This window comes from Bombyx mandarina, chromosome 24 (assembly GCF_030267445.1).
Source record: "Bombyx mandarina strain Sakado chromosome 24, ASM3026744v2".
Taxonomy (NCBI): Eukaryota; Metazoa; Arthropoda; class Insecta; order Lepidoptera; family Bombycidae; genus Bombyx; species Bombyx mandarina.
The window spans coordinates 11161534-11181070 of record NC_143230.1 but is presented as its reverse complement, the minus strand read 5'-3'; the positions used below and the strand labels follow the sequence as shown (position 1 = coordinate 11181070).

The following is a 19537-nucleotide window of genomic DNA, read 5'->3' as shown; positions in this document are numbered from 1 at the left end:
TTTAATTATATTTACGATTAGCAAAACCCGCTCACGCTTCGCTTTGGAAATTGTAATTAATATTGATCTTATTTTCATTTTACACATTTTTAAATTTTTTATTGCTTAAATGGGTGGACGAGCTCACGGCCCACCCGGTGTTAAATGGTTACTGGAGGTTATAGACATCTACAACGTAAATGCCGCCACTTTGAGATGAGTTTTAAGGTCTCAGTATAGTTACAACGGCTGCCGCAGCCTTCAAACCGAAACGCATTACTGTTTCACGGTAGAGATGGGCGAGGTGGTGGTACCTACCCGTGCGGACTCAGCAGGAATAGGCGGGGTGGTGGTAGCTGGTCCTGACAGTAACAAACACAATAAAAAAGAACGTAAGAAACAAAAAATCTCATTTTTCCTCTTGTTATATTCATGGTTCACTATTTTGGGGATAATCGCTTAGACATAAAACATACATAAATTCTGTCGCGGACTTTTTGCTATAACTGGCTGCTCAAATATTTCGGCTGCCTAGTGCGCGGGGAGCCTTAGAGTCGGCTGTGTCACTCTCTAATGCAGTCCGATTGGTTGGTACGTAAAGTACGCACGAACAAGCGAACAAACTATTTATTATTGTAGACACATCCAGGGTTGTCCGGTCAATAAACTTAATAATATCCACTGTATCAAACCAGTTTGTGACCTATTTTTGGGCGAAATTTTCAAATCCGTTCAGTCTTAAATGATTAGAGTAAAAAAACGAACAAACTTTCAATTTTACTAAATTTGTATATGATATGTATATATATTATTTTTTCAAAGGACACTTTCCTGTGGTATTATCATTGTTCATCATGTTACGTTACATCGTTTAAGGTTAGATGACTCGGGACTAGTCTGTCAATCCCACAGACACAGCCACGTCATTTCGGATCCTCCCGATCCACTAACGGTGCTTTTAGGTAGCACAGGCACCGGTCACCATCCTCGTCGAACCCTTCGCTTGCGACGAAGGGATCGGCGAGTAAATTAATCCTCAGACACAGCCCACTGAGTTTCTCGCCGGATCTTCTCAGTGGGTCGCGATTTCGATCCGGTGGTAGATTCTGCGAAGCACTGCTCTTGCTAGGGCTAGCGTTAGCAATGTCGTCAGGTTTGAGCCCCGTGAGCTCACCTACTCGTTCTGAGTATAACCCCTCGAGGTTACCAGAATAGGTAGGAAAAAACTACATTCGTAGACTCAGTGAAGCACTGTTCTTTTTAGGGCTGGTTCTAGCCATTTTTCTCAGGTTGAGCCTGTGAGCTTACCTACCGTCCGCACGTAGCTGGAATAGCCCCTTGACTACCAGCGAAGAGTCAGGAAAAAAAAATACTATCAACAAATATATACTTACATTAAATATTCCCATATTGTCACAAACGCGATCGAGTTCAAAACTCGCAATACCAAAAATTATCTCGAACGAAACAACCCTAGCCCGGAAACCCTATTCTCCAAAGTAACGCTCGTATATTGGTTTAGGGATCAGTGAGGCGCTGTTTCTCAAACTTTAACGAGTAATGTTTTGTTTCATTAGTTTAAGATTTTTTTTGTGTGATTAGTAGTTTCTTTCCCCTCTATTATCGGTGAAATTTAGACCATTGGAGACACCACACTGGGGAAAGTCCTCCGATCAGGTGCGGCGATGGCTTGCGAGGGACCGGCAAGAAATTGACGAGACTAAACGAAGGCCACATCATCAGGTTAATGATGATGACACACGTATATAAGTCTAATGACTAAATAATCGTTCACCTTCTAATAGCTCGGCTGTAAGCATACGCTGTTAGAGATACGGAGGCGTTCGACAGGTTCGAGAAAACCACCCCCTCCCCACATTAAAGGGTTTAAAGCTTTTATGCAAGATGTGTTCACACCCATAAGGATGAAATCTATAATGTATTATTTTTATCTAAATAAGCTCAATGTTTATGTGTGTAAATTTTATACAGTTGTTGAACAAGACACAGCAACACAGACTCTTACAGAAAATCGGCCACAAACGATGCAAGCACCCAAAATAAATATGTTTAAAATTCAAAAACATTTCACCTAAAGTTTGACATGCGCCTATTATATTACCATGGACACAGCGACGGAATCTACTCGTACGAACAAAAATATACATATATATATACATATTAATATATACCAATTAAATAAAATACATTAACACACTAAAATCGTACAAGAATCTATTAATTAACACTATTCATCCTTACCATATTAAATAAAAGTTATATGTATGTGTATGTATATGTATTATTTTGTATCTTCTAATATGTATATATTATTATATGTAATGTTTACTGTATGCACTAGGTTTTTGTTCCTAGTTCTTCCTTCCTTCTGCGGGCCTACTTGAAGAGATTTCGACATGAAATAACTAGTGCCCTTGTACTCTGTATCCTTATTGTCGTGTTTCTTCTAACAGCTCTGTGTACAAAATATATTAAATAAAAAGAATTGCGAACGAAAAGTTGCGATACCCCTTGGTTCCTAACTCTGCTTTCATTATCACTTTTCCCGGATAGCATGAGCACTCATGATCTTTTATCAGCAATGCTTTCATTATCACTTTTCCCGGATAGCATGAGTACTCATGATCCTTTATCAGCAATGCTTTCATTATCACTTTTCCCGGATAGCATGAGCACTCATGATCCTTTATCAGCAATGCTTTCATTATCACTTTTCCCGGATAGCATGAGCACTCATGATCTTTTATCAGCAATGCTTTCATTATCACTTTTCCCGGATAGCATGAGTACTCATGATCCTTTATCAGCAATGCTTTCATTATCACTTTTCCCGGATAGCATGATCACTCATGATCCTTTATCAGCAATGCTTTCATTATCACTTTTCCCGGATAGCATGAGCACTCATGAGCACTCATGATCCTTTATCAGCAATCAACTCCTACCGTTGCTGTCATATTCGTTGTCGTAATTCTTTGTACTAGTGGTAGTCGTAATTCAAGTATAATTAATTGAACATAAAAAATTTGAATATTATTATGATTCTATTGTCAATTATACTTCTGTAATCACAGTTGTCGCCAAGACTACACTATAGACAAATAATATTAAATGTATTCTCAATTTGACCACAGACTTTAAACAATAACCAAAGTTTGACAATAAACAAAGAGTATACTAGTGTGTGTGTCAAATACATGGTACATAGTATGTGTAACAGCCTGGCCACGGGACATTCGCCGATACGAATATTCGCGCGGTGCGAACGGCGAAGCGTCTAGCGACTAAAATAAGAGCATAGAAATGTACCTAACAAGCCACGCGCACCGGCGACCGGCGAAGCGACCGGCGGAATGTACCGAGCGAATCGCGCGGGCGACTTACGATGCGGCGGGCGAGCAAAACAAATGCATGAATAAGGAACGGCGCAAGCCACGGAGTCGAGCGGTAGTCGCGGCGAATAGTGCAGTGATTAAATGAGTTTAGTTGTTTTCGCCGCGAAAAATGAACGCCGAAATTTTTATATTTTATATTTTTTATTAATTTTTTTTTTTATATTTTTAAACTCGTCGTGGCCGAACGGATAAGACGTCCGGTGTTGAGCGATGCACCGGTAGTCGAATATCAGGCGGGTACCAATTTTTGTAATGAAATACGTACTCAACAAATTTTAATGTTCACGATTGATTTCCACGGTGAAGGAATAACATCGTGTAATAAAAATGAAACCCTCAAAATTATAATTTGCGTAATTACTGGGGGTATGACCTCTTGTGAGTCCGCGCGGGTGGGTACCACCACCCTGCCTGTTTCTGCCGTGAAGTAGTAATGCGTTTCGGTTTGAAGGGTGAGGCAGCCATTATAACTATACTTGAGACCTTAGAACTTATATCTCAAGGTGGGTGGCGCATTTACGTTGTGGATGTCTATGAGCTCCAGTAACCACTTAACACAAGGTGGGCTGTGAGCTCGTCCACCCATCTAAGCAATAAAAAAAAATAGTTGAAATACTAGCTAGACCAGCTATTTGGAAGTCTAGCCACTCAAAGTATTTCTTGTACTTCTTGTGGAATTCTCCATCTATAGGTATACTCCGATTCTTATTCAAATCATGTACTTCACAATCTTTTCCAAATAATAGGTCCTGAACCAAAAAACTATTAATTTGTAAGCAATATCGAGATAATTTCGATATAGACATTTCGCTGTCGGACTTCCTTACTAGTCGCGGCGGCGAACGTGAGTACCCGTGGCCTGCAAACGGTGCTGCGCGAATGGTCGCCTCGCCCACCGCTTCGCTGTTCGCACCGCCGATCCCCGTGGCCAGGCCGTAATATTCTGCACTCCTTCTCTATATTCTCTATAAGTGTCGAAAATTTCATACTTCCCCGTCCGCGCAATTTTCGAAAAAAAGGGTACAAAGTTTTTTGATTCACGTATTTATGTATTTAATGTGTATTAATGTGTAGATTTTTTATTTTATTACTAGCTGACCCGGCAGACTTCGTAGTGCCTCAATCGATAAATAAAAGACCTAAACTTGGGTATAAAATAAACTTAAAACAAACAAAAGAATCCGTCTGACGGTATGTTATGTACACATCAAAGGAAAAACAAAATTGTTATTTTTATTTAATTCCGAGCATTTTCATTAATTTATCTCCCTTTTAAACCTTCTCTGGACTTCACCAAATAATTCAAGACCAAAATTAGCCAAATCGGTCCAGCCGTTCTCGAGTATTAGCGAGACTAACGAACAGCAATTCATTTTTATATATGTATATAGATAGATAGATAGATAGATGTTTATTAAGTGTTAATAAAGTATTTCTTATTACAGATAACCGAATAGAGCGAGATGTGATCGCGTTTTCGGCTAGTAATGTAATATATTTGCGCTTTCGGGTAAAAAGATTTAGGCGCACAAGTAAAATCGTAAAAGGCAAGTGAAGAGGCGAATGACCGACGCGCTAGGGATGGGATACGTTCGGCGTTTCATCGATAATTTTAATCTTTCGGAACGAAGTTTCTTTTGGGACGATGCGGAGGGGTACCCTAACCGAGAAAAGACGTCCGTAACGTAAGATTTATATTAGTAATGTACACAGTAAGTACAGTAATGTACACTTAACTTTGTAATAACGTAGAAAAATAACATTTTTTTATCATTCATTGACCACGATCTCAGAGCGTTCGTTTGCGCAATACACTAACTCTTATGCAAACAACCGTGAATGAAGTGTACCACAATAAGTTCGCACGTTACCGAATGACCGTGGGTTGTTGCGAAACCTCCAGTTTTATTTTCTTTATACCTCGAATAGAACTTATAATTAATATTTTTATAATAAGGAACTTCGTTCTTATCCGGTGTCCCACGACATCACACATCTTTTTTTTCTTCAGATGGCTGAACGCTTGATTGAACGAAGTGTGAAAGTAGCACCGGTAATCAACAAATTAAAGAGCGGACGGTTAGCGTGGTGTGGACATGTGATGTGTAGAGAGAAGATGCATGTGACTAGGAGATGTATGAAAATGGTAGTACAAGGTAGAGGGGGAAGAGGTCGACCGAAGAACACATGGATGGAGTGTGTGAATGACGATATGAGAGAGAGAGAAGTGAGTGTTGAGATGATGGCTGATAGAAGAGAATGGAAGAGAAAAAATCGCTGTGCCGACCCCACCTAGTGGGATAAGGGGGAGACAAAGAAGAAGATGATTGAGCGCTTGTCCCGCCTGGTTTTAAGTCAGTCAGCAACCTGACCCACATAACATCCACCTTGAGACATGAATTCCCATTTTCCGATTTCATAGTGTACATACGACGCACTACCCATTAGGCCGCATTACTGCTTCACGGCAAAAACAGGCGGGGTTGTTGATACCTACCCGTGCGGGCTGAAGATACGTCCTACCACCGGTAATTACGCAAATTATAATTATGAGGGTTTGATTTGTATTAAACGCTGTTATTCCTTCACGATGGAAGTCAATCGTGAACATTTGTTGAGTACGTATTTCATTACAAAAATGATTTTATTGTAACAAAAGCGTGGGGTGCATGGTATCAGTAGTTATAAATATTTTATGAACAGATATGAGTACAAGGGTTATTTTGATAACATCCTGAAAAGCACCCCACGCTTTTTTGCAATAAAATCATTTTTTCTTACACTATTTTTAAATCAATTTATTAAAATTTATTTACTATTTGATAGTTGTATTATATATAAAAAAGCGTATTATATTTATTAATATACATAAGCGTATTATATATTTTAGTTTTTTTAAACTATATTTTATTTTTCAGTTTTTAGTTGAATTAAATATAATTGAATTAAAATATTAAATTTTTTTTCAATATTTTACTTAAATATTCAATTGTCATCGGTCCTTAATAAGTATGCCAAATTTCAAGTTAATCCGACGTTTTGAAGGAGGTTAAAATCATGTTCAAAGATTCCGTTACATACTAACATACGTCTGAAGCTAATAGTGAAGTTGTCTTGGCCTAAAGGATAAGACGTCCGGTGCATTCGTGTTGAACGATGCACCGGTGTTCGAATCCCGCAGGCGGGTACCAATTTTTCTAATGAAATACGTACTCAACAAATGTTCACGACTGACTTCCACGGTGAAGGAATAACATCGTGTAATAAAGTAATAGAAATCGACACGATTACTTCGGGGCGCCGCGTAGGGCACCGGTGACCTACACGCCAGACAGCGTGTTAACAGTTTTGGCAATAACGAAAATACATGACAGATTTTTTTTTTATTGCTTAGATGTGTGGACGAGCTCACAGGCCACCTGGTGTTAAATGGTTACTGGAGCCCAAAGAGACATCTAAAACGTAAATGCGCCACCCACCTTGAGGTATAAGTTCATAGGTCTCAAGTATAGTTACAACGGCTGCTCCCAAAACGCATTATTGCTTCACGGTAGAAATAGGCACGGACTCAACCTGAGAGAGTTTGCTAAAACTGGCCCTAGCAAGAACAATGCTTCGTTGAATCTACCACCGGATCGGAAACGCGACTCACTGAGAGAATCCGGCGAGAAACTCAGCGGCCTGTGTCTATGGGTGGTAAAACCGAGCCACTGCCCACACACCCCCTAACACTCTTCTTCTTCTTTCTTTCCTATTACCCTCCGCTGGGTTTTTTTTATTTTATTTTATTGCCCTTGTAGGCAGACGAGCATACGGCCCACCTGATGGTGAGTGGTTACCGTCGCCCATGGACTTCAGCAATGCCAGGGGCAGTGCCAAGCCACTGCCTACCGCTTAATACTCTCCACAAGCCTCGTTTGAAGAAGGACATGTCATAGCGCTCGGGAAACACCGTGGAGGGGAGCTCATTCCATAGCCGGATGGTACGTGGCAAAAAAGACCTCTGGAAACGCACTGTGGATGACCGCAGTGGCTCCAGGTAGTATGGATGAACTCTACTCCGGTGGCGGGCGGTGCGATGGTAAAAACGAGATGCCAGTATCATCTCGAATAATTCCTCAGAGCACTCCCCATGGAACATACGGTACAAAATACAGAGAGAACCGAATTCCCTCCGCAGACCCAGAGGTTCCAAAAGATCCGTGAGAATGGGATTATCGACAATCCGAACGAGGTGTAGGGCTCGAATCAAATCCTTACATTTATACCGGTTTTGGGCTCTGTTCTAGCTCCTCCCATACCAAAGACGCCCAGTTACTTCTCCACCGAGCGACGCCAAGTTGTTCTGGGACGGTCTTTCTTCCTTTTGCCAGATACTTTCCAGGTCAGCGCTCGCTTGGAAGGTGAAACCTTCCAGGTCAGCGCTCGCTTGGAAGGTGAAACCCTAGGTGGGTATTCGGGCTTTCTCAATATATGACCAATAAAAATGCCAAAATCACCTTTTTTTTGTTCTACCTAAGCTGATAGCCCTGAGAGGCTATTTCAGCGTAACCTTAACTAGTAGGTGAGCTCACGGGGCTCAAACCTGACGACGTTGCTAACACGAACCCTAGTAAGAGCCGTGCTTCGTTGAATCTGCCACCGGATCGGAAACGCGACCCACTGAGAAGATCCGGCGAGAAACTCACTGGGCTGTGTCTGTGGGTTAATTTACTCGTCGATCCTTTCGTCGCAAGCGATGACCGGTGCTTGAGGTACCTAAAAGCACCGTTAGTGGATCGGGAGGATCCGAAATGACGTGTTTGGGGCGACGTCGACTGCTTTCCATTCTGTCCGCCGGATCGGGAACGTAACAGTCCCCTAACGCTCGCTAGGACCAAAATCAAAGCGTTACTCCTTGCCTCCACACTGTTACATCGCTAGCGGCCTTTCACTTAAGACTTCCACCATCACCTAACAAAGATGGCGGCGCGACGAATACCACCATTCAATTACAATTATTTACATTCGTTAAAGCTGAACAAACACGAAACAATCGCAAAGTAAAAGATATACTTTTAACTATGTCTGTGTCGGTATAGAATACAAGTACCATATCTTATCTCTTTACTGGTGGTGGGACCTCTTGTGAGTCCGCACGGGTGAGTACCACCGCCCTGCCTATTTCCGCCGTGAAGCAGTAATGCGTTTCGGTTTGAAGGGTGGGGCTGCCGTTGTAACTATACTGAGATCTTAGAACTTATATCTCGAGGTGGGTGGCGAATTTACGTTGTAGATGTCTATGGGCTTCAGTAACCACTCAACACCAGGTGGGCTGTGAGCTCGTCCACACATCTAAGCAATAAAAAACAAAAAAAAATTCTGGAGACAAGAATAGATGGAGAAAGATCGTGCGTGCAAATTGATACAAAAGGGTGGTCACGACCCTCAGCAGTGAAGAATACGACCCAAGAAGCAGGAATCTGTTCTAAGGAAAGAAAACCTGGGAAGTGGGCGTGGTGGTGGGCTGACGTCCACCCTATAGCGTCTGCTCAGCCTAGTCGAAGTCGAAGAGGGGTTTAACGGTAGGGGGCGGCTTGGCTCTGCCCCTTGCATTGCTGAAGTCCATGGGCGACGGTAACCACTCACCATCAGGTAGGCCCTATGCTCATCTCAAGGGCGGTAAAAAATAACCACATGTATTTTCTGATCTCAGCGCCTCAGCTCCGGCTATCGTCTCTCCGGATTCTAAATTCCTGTGCATCATATCACGGGTCTCTCATAAGAGGCCATCCAGAAATTACGTCACACGAATTTTAGGACTTTTGACACCCCCCCCCCCGTCCTTGTCACGGGTTGTCACATTTTTATAACCCCCCCCTCCCCTGATGTGACGTCACACATTTTTTCAATTTATGCCAGTAAGTTAAAGTATAAGTTAAATGACGTTACATGAGAGATAATCTCATAGCGAGAATGCTAAATTATTAATAACTATAGTTCAAGTTCGTAGATTTTTAAAACCTTTAGGTCAAGTCTTAAAGTCGTCGCGGCCTAAAGGATAAGACGTCCGGTGCATTCGTGTTGAAGCGATGCACCGGTGTTCGAATCCCGCAGGCGGGTACCAATTTTTCTAATGAAATACGTACTCAACAAATGTTCACGATTGACTTCCACGGTGAAGGAATAACATCGTGTAATAAAAACCAAACCCGCAAAATTATAATTTGCGTAATCACTGGTGGTAGGACCTCTTGTGAGTCCGCACGGGTAGGTACCACCACCCCGCCTATTTCCGCCGTGAAGCAGTAATGCGTTTCGGTTCGAAGGGTGGGGTAGCCGTTGTAACTATACTGAGACCTTAGAACTTATATCTCGAGGTGGGTGGCGCATTTACGTTGTAGATGTCTATGGGCTCCAGTAACCACTTAACACCAGGTGGGCTGTGAGCTCGTCCATCCACCTAAGCAATAAAAAAAAAAAAAAAAATTTTTTTAAGAAAACATTTTTTATATGAAAAATTATATTAAGAAATGAAATGAAGTTGATTAACATGAAACATGGCATGACGTGAAATGAGATGATATCGGTTGAAATATAATCTCAGTAAAATGGTGGTCATTTATTGAGACTTTATCAGTGGACTTTTTGGAGAATCCCGAGAAGTTACGTTCAGCGGCTTTGTTTCATTTTCCCACATTCGTGCACTTTAACAGCTGATACTAAATTGTTAATAAACCACCGTTATTACACATTTAAACCCGAAGAAACACTAAATAGACAAAATAAAACAAATCACACAACTTCACTCCTCGCGTTCCCGCCAAAAAGTCACGCTACGAAGAGAACAGAGGATGACAGAAAAATTTTTTTTGAAGTGAAACGTCTTTAGAAACTCGATGAAACGGAAAAATAAGTCCATAGAGACAAAAACACAAAAATGTATAGGATTCAGCCGGCGAGAGAATGAGATAGAATACATTAGACGTTCTCGGTCTCCTCTTTGTGCGACTCTTCGTGGCATCCCCACTATCTTCTACTAAACATTGTCCATATGTATGCTCCTGTGTAGTGGGATAGTCAGTATACCTATATCTTTTTTATAAGTTTCTATTCTACCGTGTGTGAATTGCACACACACACACACATACTTTTTTTGAAGTTATACTTCTTTAGGCGCGTTATGAAAAATTTATGAGAGTGAAATTTAACGATGCGCGCGCACCGTGACACAAAATTAACAGAAATGAAGTTGCCCACAAGTGTTTCAATACAATTGAGGTTAACTATCCGTATGTATTATTTAGTAATATAAATGACAAAATAACATACTAAATATTATTAAATTATTAACCTTAAATATTTATAATTAATTATTTCATATTAAAAAAAAAAAAATTAAAAAAAAAATATAACTTCTTACGCGCGTACATAAGTACACGCACCCTTTTTTAAGATTCATTTAACACTTAACACCCGTGTACCCTCATTTCCAGAGGTCGGCTAAGTCTAAAATAAAACACATGGCCGTCGCGAACCCGCAACCTATCGTTTTCGAACCGTTACAGTTATTTTAACTAAACAATCGAGCTGTATAACATTTGGGCGAATGAAGAGTTTTATAACCGCGCCACTTATCGTCGGAGGAGATCGGAATAGCGATCGCGTTCAGCCCCTGACTATTGTCTTGATACTTTGATCGCGAATCGTCGATATATCGACTCTCTACTGACGCGTATGAAGTGCGGAGCGTCGGTGTTGCGTCTATTTCTTAGAGGTATCTTGAGGTGGCCAGGAAAATGAATAAAAGCGTTTCCTTCTTCCAACACTAATTATAATATTGTTTTTAATTCTCTCGTAAGTCTGCCGTGAAGCAGCAATGCGTTTCGGCTTGAAGGGTGGGGCAGCCGTTGTAACTATACTGAGACCTTAGAACTTATATCTCAAGCTGCGTGGCGGTAATTAGGTGATTATCAGGTGCGAAGCACGGCTCTTGCTAGGGTCAGTGTTAGCAACGTCGTCAGGTTTGAGCCCCGCGAGCTCACCTACTAGTTAAGGTTACGCTGAAATAGCCTCTCTAGACCATCAGCTTAGGTAGAAAAACAAAAAGTACGATCCCAAGCGATTCGTTCGTCATCGCTATGACCGCGATCGCGATGGCGTTCGCTAATCACTCCCCGCCTCTGTACGGGACAGGGTGGATATATTTTATAAATAGCGTATCGCGTATTCTAAATCTAATAGACGTTATGTGGATTGCGAATTTAGTCTTATTCGATGCGCTGCGTTGGCATTGTTTTATACTAGCTTATGCCCGCGACTTCGTCCGCGTGGAATACTTCACAAATAATGCTTTATTTTAGAACAAATTTGGTTAGCATAAAAAACGTTATAGTAAGCCAACCTTAACATATAGAGATATGGTGGTCGCAGACTTTTTTTTAGATCTTTTAAAGGGGAACAATTCTGTCATACATTATTTTAGCGAAACTTTAAAGCGCACGCAGCGGAAGCTCTCAAAAGGGAAAAATACCCCGATTTTGAAACATTCTTTATTGGTGCGCCGCTTGCACTGGTCTTAGCGTGATGTTATATAGCCTATAGGCTTCCTCGATAAATGGGCTATCTGACACTGAAAGAATTTTTCAAATCGGACCAGTAGTTCCTGAGATTAGCGCGTTCAAACAAACAAACTCTTCAGCTTTATAATATTACTAGCGACCCGCCCTCGCTTCGCTTCGGAAACACACATGAAATAAAAATAAAAATTTTTTTTTTTTAAAAAGTAGCCTATGTTCATCAGGGACAATGTCGGCTTCTAATGGAAAAATAATTTTTCAAATCGGTCCAGTAGTTTCGGAGCCTATTCGAAACAAACAAACAAACAAACAAACAAATCTTTCCTCTTTATAATATTAGTATAGATTAGTATAGATTAATTAACACGTCGAGCGCCGTGTAGGTCACCGGTGGCCAACACCGTGCACTCAAGTAATCATATCGATTTCTCTCTTCAATGATCTCATTAAGACGCCGGTATATCTAGTAGACTCTGGCAAAGACGAATCCGAATGATACTGGGAATGAATCTTTTTAATACGCTTTTATTAGCTTCAGACGTATGTATGTGTGTTAGTATGTAACGGAATCTTTGAACATGATTATGACCCCCTTCAAAACGTCGGATTAACTCGATTAATTTGGTATACTTGTTAAGGACCAATACAATTCAATATTTAAAAAAAAAATTGAAAAAAATTAAATTCAACTAAAAAAATAGAAAATAAATTTTAATTAATTTGATTTAAAAATAGTGAAAGAAAAAATTTTATTGTAAAAAAAAGCGTGGGTTGCTTTTCAGGATATTATCGAAATAACCCTTGTACTCATATCTGTTCATAAAATATTTATAACTACTGATACCGTGCACCCTACTCTTTTTTTTACAATAAAATGATTTTTTCTTACACTATTTTTAATTCAAATTTATTAAAATTTATTTTCTATTTTTAACTTGGATTTTCTATGAAAGCGTATTTTGTTAGTTTTTTTAAACTATTATTTACTTTTCATTTTTTAGTTGAATTTCAATTCTTTCAATATATTTTTTCAAAGAGACCTTAAAGCGACCTTTCACTGGTGGTAGGACCTCTTGTGAGTCCGCGCGGGTAGGTATAGTAACCGGCAAACATCTTGAGCAAATGACCTTGACTGCGCAGAACCGAATTTTAGATCACTTTGGTGGTGAGGGTGAGGCGTGACGGCAGGGGAAATCGTATCGAGCGCGTTATTGGTAGATCAGTCGAACCTTGCGTCCCGCACCGCGCCCTCATTCCGCTTGCTCCCAAAAGTACGCTTGCGTACAGTGGAAAGTTATTATATTATTAAAGTCTATCGTTATTAATCGTTAAGTTATTTGTTATAATTGCTTGTGAACTTTGTTGCCATTGCTATTTGTTGAGTGTTTGTTGATTTTTTATAAACATACTCTATGCCGCGACAAACCGGTGTAGTATTCAAAAGAAAGGGTAGAAAAATTGTGTACGACGTATATTGCTTCATTATAAAACAGGGGAAGAATGATATGGAAAAATTAAAACAGACTTCGGAAGTAACAAAACCATCAGTGAGGACTGTTAGGTGCATTATTAACGAAGCTAAAGGCTCTGGCTTGCTCGCCGTGTTTCGGACTCCGGGTAAGAAAAGATCAGGAAAGAAGAAAGTTACGTTAAAGAAAGAATGGATAGTTTCGTTCAATCTGTAATAAAAAGATGTAATCATAATAACTACATAACAAGCAGCGAAACTCCGTACCGTAGAAAGGCTTCGAAAATTTTAAAGAAGATATAAATTTTAATGGCTCGGAATGAAGCTTACGACGTATTATGAAAGAGCTAGGCTTTAGATGGAAAAAAAGAACAGAAAATAATCGGAAGCTGGTAATTGAAAAAAGTAACATTCGATTACTACGAATCGAATATCTTCAAAAAATAATTAATTATAGACAAAAAAGAAGACCGAATCGACCGAGTTGTAAACTACACCGATGAGCCCTATGTTGACTAATCACGATGATAGCGACTCGGGTGATGAAAACAGTGATGATGATGATGGTCAAGATTATGATAACGAAAAAAAAAAAACAAAAACCAGCTTCGCTTCAACTGAACCAAGACCTGGCAACAGCTCTAGTTTTGACTTAATAGAAGGAATATCTATTTTACCCCAAGATTAAATTCTTACAACTATTAACCTACATTTTTTGTTGATGTTCTAATAAATATATAAAAAAATACATATGTTGATTTTAATAATTTTATTCATTATGACGCAGAGTAAATAATGTTTTTGCACGTGAGTGTACCATGCGCAAACTTACCCCCACTACGTCAACAAATGTTCAAGAAGTTTGCCGGCTATTATACCACCGCCCCGCCTATTTCTGCCGTGAAGCAGTAATGTGTTTCGGTTTGAAGGGTGGGGCAGTCGTTGTAACTCTACTGAGACCTTAGAACTTATATCTCAAGGTGGGTGGCGCATTTATGTTGTAGATGTCTATGGGCTCCAGTGACCACTTAACACCAGGTGGGCTGTGAGCTCGTCCAAACATCTAAGCAATAAAAAAAAAAACATACATTAAGAAACAAAAGAAGGCAAAGCGATAATGTAAAAGTATAATATTTCTGTGCCCATAGTAGATTATATATACATAGGCAGCGGCTTGGCTCTGCCCTTGGCATTGCTGAAGTCCATGGGCGACGGTAACCACTCACCATCAGGTGGGCCGTATGCTCGTCTGCCTACAAAGGCATTAAAAAAAAAAACATATTTGTAATAAGTAAAAAAAAAAAAGTATTGATAACAAATTATGTCACTTAGATTTTCCATTGGCGTGCTAACTAATAATGACAGTCAAATTTTTGAAAACTGTTCGAAATTCAAAATTTACACACTGACAACCTTCGATCAATAATAGTACTAGATAAAGGATCAGGAACAAAAATAAGACGCTCGAGTGGCCACGTTTGCAGACACGAAAACATCTTCATTTCTTAGAAAAAAAGATTCATAATGTTAACGACTTCAGTTTATTATAAACCTTAATGCTTAAACATAAAGTTTAATTACCATTGCAAAATATATTTATTTAGATCGTTTCATCAGAGAAAGGATTTTATGAAATAAATTTAAAATGTCACTTGAAAATAAAAAGTCATCAGTACAAAAATATTTATTCTAAAATGATACATAAAGACTAATGTATAAGGTTAAAATCATTTTGTTTAAAATTTCGTGCTTATTGTATTGAGGGACTAGATGTAGTTCTTGGTATTACATTTCAATGCTCAATGCAATATTATTGGTCGAAGCTGACAACTAAATTGAATTCTTAGTGACAGTTCGAAATTCAAAATTTAAAATTTTGTAACTTTTTTTTATAATAATAATTTATCGATCACCTACTAAGTCTCAAACAGCCTCACACAATTAAGCATACAAATAGCTATATCGCGTTGTCTCATTCGCTGACATTCGGCTGTAAACGCGATCGAAAGAGACAAAAACACTTTGAAAGGACTAAGAGTTACCCGGCACTTATCAGTAAGTAGATAAATGTTAGTGACTTTTGGACTTAAGGGGAGTTCCAGGTAAAGTTTAGCCTATACTAAACGCATTCCCGCTTAGAAAATGACTTTACCTCAATAAAATCATGTTTCGTTGGATTTTTAGTGGTCGCACAGTAGTCGAAATTCAAACATAACTAATTGAAATTTAAGTTTGAACATTAATAAGGTTCTATTGTCAAAGACTATTTATTATACCTCTATAATCACAGATTACGCCAAGACTACACTATAGACAAATAATATTAACGATAAGCAATATTAATCTTTGTTTTTTAAGAGATTTTATGACCTGGTAACTGAGACCTTTAAGTCATGTCTTATTTTAATTTTTATTCATATTTTTATGAAAAATTATATTAAGGAGTGAAATAAAATGAAGATGATTAATTTGAGACATTAATCAACTGGGATGAAATTAAATAAAATTAAATGGGATGAAATATAATCACAGTAAAATGGTGCTCATTTACTAAGATTTTTTCAGAGGACTTTTTGGAGGATCCCTAGAAGTTACGTCCAGCGACTTTGTTTCATTTTCCCACATTTGTGCACTTTCACAGATATTAAACAGTTAATACACCACCATTATTATACATTTAAACCCGAAGAAACACTAGATAGACAAAATAAAACAAATCACACAACTTCACTCATCGCGTTGTCGCCAAAAAAAAAACAATATTAATCTATTCTCAAAACCACCGACTTTCAACAATAACAAAAATTTGACAATAAACAAAGAGTAAGTATATTATATGTGTTATGTCAAATACATTGTAGTCTATGTATATTTTTTGGAATAATAAAAAAAAAAATTACATTCTGCACTCCTTCTCTATATTATCTTTAGGTGTGGGAAATTTCATACTTCCCCGTCCGCGCAATAATCGTAAAAATGTGCACAAAGTTTTTGCTTCACGTATTAATATTTAATCTGTCTTTTGATAGAACTTAAATAAATCGGTCCAGTTTTCGAGTAGCAAACGGTAGGAACGAGCAGTATCTGTCTGTCTCTTTCGTTTCCTCTCCGAGAAGACACGTGGAAGAAAGACAGAAATAGCAATATAATTTTTGGAACGCTTTTTGAATACGTCGTCAATCGCATTTCCTCTTGAGCGGCTGCTCTGTACAATCGCGGCCAGCCCGCTGAGTTTCTCGCCGGACCTTCTCAGGGGGTCGCGTTTCCGATCCGGTGGTAGATTCTGCGAAGCACGGCTCTTGCTAGGGCCAGTGTTAGCAACACGCCCGGTTTGAGCGCCATGAGCTCACCAACTAGCCCCACGCGGTTACTAAGTCTCACGTAGAAGTCGAACTTCGGCCCCGGAATATTGACGTTTGATAAAAAAAACTGTACAATCGCAACAAGTTTCACGTAGAAGTCGGACTTCGGCCCCGAAATGTTGACGTTCGATGAAAAAAAAAGTATAATCGCAACAATTTTCACGTAGAAGTCGAACTTCGGCCCCGGAATATTGGCGTTTAATAAAAAAACCGTACAATCGCAACAAGTCCCAAGTAGAAGTCGAACTTCGGCCCCGAAATATTGACGTTTGATGATTAAGTGCCAAATGCAAAGGCATTACGTTAAATTAATTATTAAAAAAAAAAGTTTACAATTTTTTTTCTATGCCTAAGTACGTTCTGAAATCGAATACGTCATGGCGAGATAGCCTTTTTGGAATTATAAAAAAAACAATAATTACTTATATGCATTAAGTTTTTTTTTAACAAAACATTTATTCATATGTTCCAATGAATATTATATAGCTCGTATTACAAGCCAAGGTTATTACTCATCAGAGCTTTGTGTTAGCGACGAGACACGAGGAAACAAAAATCAAATAACTATGAATGCATAAATTACATAGTATAAATAATTAAAAAAAAAAAAACCAACTGACGGTTTGTATGATTATTGTAAATGATCCAGAATACGATTGGCGTAATTAAAAACAAAACATTCATCGTTGATCTTTCTACTTTTGAAGTCGGTTAAAATCAATATCGTTTACCTACCTACTGCAAAGTTACAGCTGAATGTATTGTAGAAATCGATAATAATTATTTATTTACTTTTACATCGTTATAAATTCAAGATGAATTAAAAATTCATCATTAACTATATTTATTTTTATTGAAGTATGTATGTATATTTTTTTTAAATAAAATTGTTCATTACTTGTAATAATTACCTACTAATTGGATTTTTTACTAAAACGTAAAAATGGCGGCGTCATTCTACTAACAAATCAATTGAATTACTTTTAAAGTTACATATTATTAAATATATTTGATGACAATCAATTATTCAGTACTACTTAAGCGAGTTTATCTATGAAGATTTTATTACGGTAATTAATTATGCGCTAATTATGTATGCTTTAAATGAATAACCAGAATTTAAATTACATAATTAAAACGCGGCAACAGCTTCCCATGGCGAAAAAAACAAAACACGAACGGAATATGGCCAAAACAGAGCGGAGATAATTAAGAACTCGAAACTCACCCGAAAAAAAGGTTTGTCCATTTTTATTTCCCGGTCAACTAATATTCCAAACAATAACGTTCGTGAAAACAAAACATTTATCTCTCTATTTTTACGACAATTGCATTTGCATTCTCATTTTAACTTTCAACGTAGACATTTTCACTAAATATAAACATTTAACACACAACACTGAATCTTCTTCGGTTATTTTTGGTTGCACGATTCACGGTGTTCTAAAATTATTTTTGTGTTTTATTTTTATGAACAATTATTACGATCATTGGATGTTAAGTGTTTAAAATGGATTTAAAAATAATAAAATAATACAAAAACGAACGACCGATAACGGTTTTCTAATCGAGATGATTGCTCAATAGGCACACACTCAATCGACGTTTGATAAATAATTATTTCACACAAAATCGAAAACCGTCACTACTACAGCCATATTACAAAATGTCACACACACGTCCGCGTATATATATATATGAACACGTTTTTTAAACACACGCAAACACAAAGGTGTCGCACAGAAAACGATTATCACTAGACAAATTATTTTGTTACGAAATAATTAAAATTTTTGTAAAAAAATTTACACAATAAAAACAACATGGCGTACGTTTTATTAGAATAAGTCAAAATACGCGCGCGTTAGACGTCCGCGTTGACAGAAACACAGCCATTTCGTTTCGCGTTCGCTACGTGTCTGTGTGTTGGACTATAGTTCTCACCCGCTCACACGCTGAGCGACTCAGGGTTGTACGAACCTAAACAATTATTTTTTTTATAATAATTATTAAAATTAAAAACAAACATTTCGTAATTAATCTACGATGATAATTAATGTGTCCTCGATGACACAACTATTCTTCTACAATGGATTTATTTGATCTAGATATTTATCTAATGATTAACTAAAAGTAAAATGGCGGAAAATTTTGCTATAAATTAAAAGAAAAACTTAAAAGTTGACAACTAACTAAAAGTGCCCGAAAACATATCGAACTTAATAAATTAAGTCTGGTGAATCCGCATGGATAAGTACTACTACCCTGTCTATTTCTGCTGTGAAGCAGTAAGGTAGGTTGTTGGAAGATTGTGGCAGCCATTGTTTTATGAAACGGTCTTTACGTTGCATTTAAGCTGTGGATTTCTATGAGCTCCGGTAACCACTTAACTTAACCAGGTCTACCCATCTTAGTATTAAAAAGACCACTGAGTTTCTCGCCGGTTCTTCTCAGTGGGTCGCGTTACTGATCCGCTAGTAGATTCAGCGAAGCACTACTCTTGCTAGGACTAATGTTAGCAACGTCCACAGGTTAGAGCCCCGTGAGCTCACCTACTAGTTCGGTGAATCTAGTATGACTCCTAGAGGTCACTAAAATAGGTAGGAAAAAACAAGTAATAAAAAAAACCCAGCTATTCGAGCTTAGAGGGTAGTTCCCTCATGACGGTTTACCCATTGCTTTTCAGTGAATATATTTCGATTGTCATTTTCTTATTTATGTAACAACGCTACTTTCCTGTACTGTGTGTGTACT

The 19537-nt window shown here is 38.3% G+C and overlaps 1 protein-coding gene across 1 annotated transcript in view; it reads right to left on the bottom strand.

Annotated features, from left to right (window-relative positions):
* Window positions 1-18708, bottom strand: part of LOC114248447 (AT-rich interactive domain-containing protein 5B) — an 85397-nt gene extending 66689 nt beyond the window's left edge. Inside the window, exon 1 of the mRNA XM_028181686.2 lies at window positions 18012-18708. Coding sequence (XP_028037487.2) covers window positions 18012-18032 — 21 coding nt within the window. The 5' untranslated portion in view covers window positions 18033-18708. The remainder of the gene's footprint in view (window positions 1-18011) is intronic.
* Between the last annotated feature and the right edge of the window lie 829 nt (window positions 18709-19537).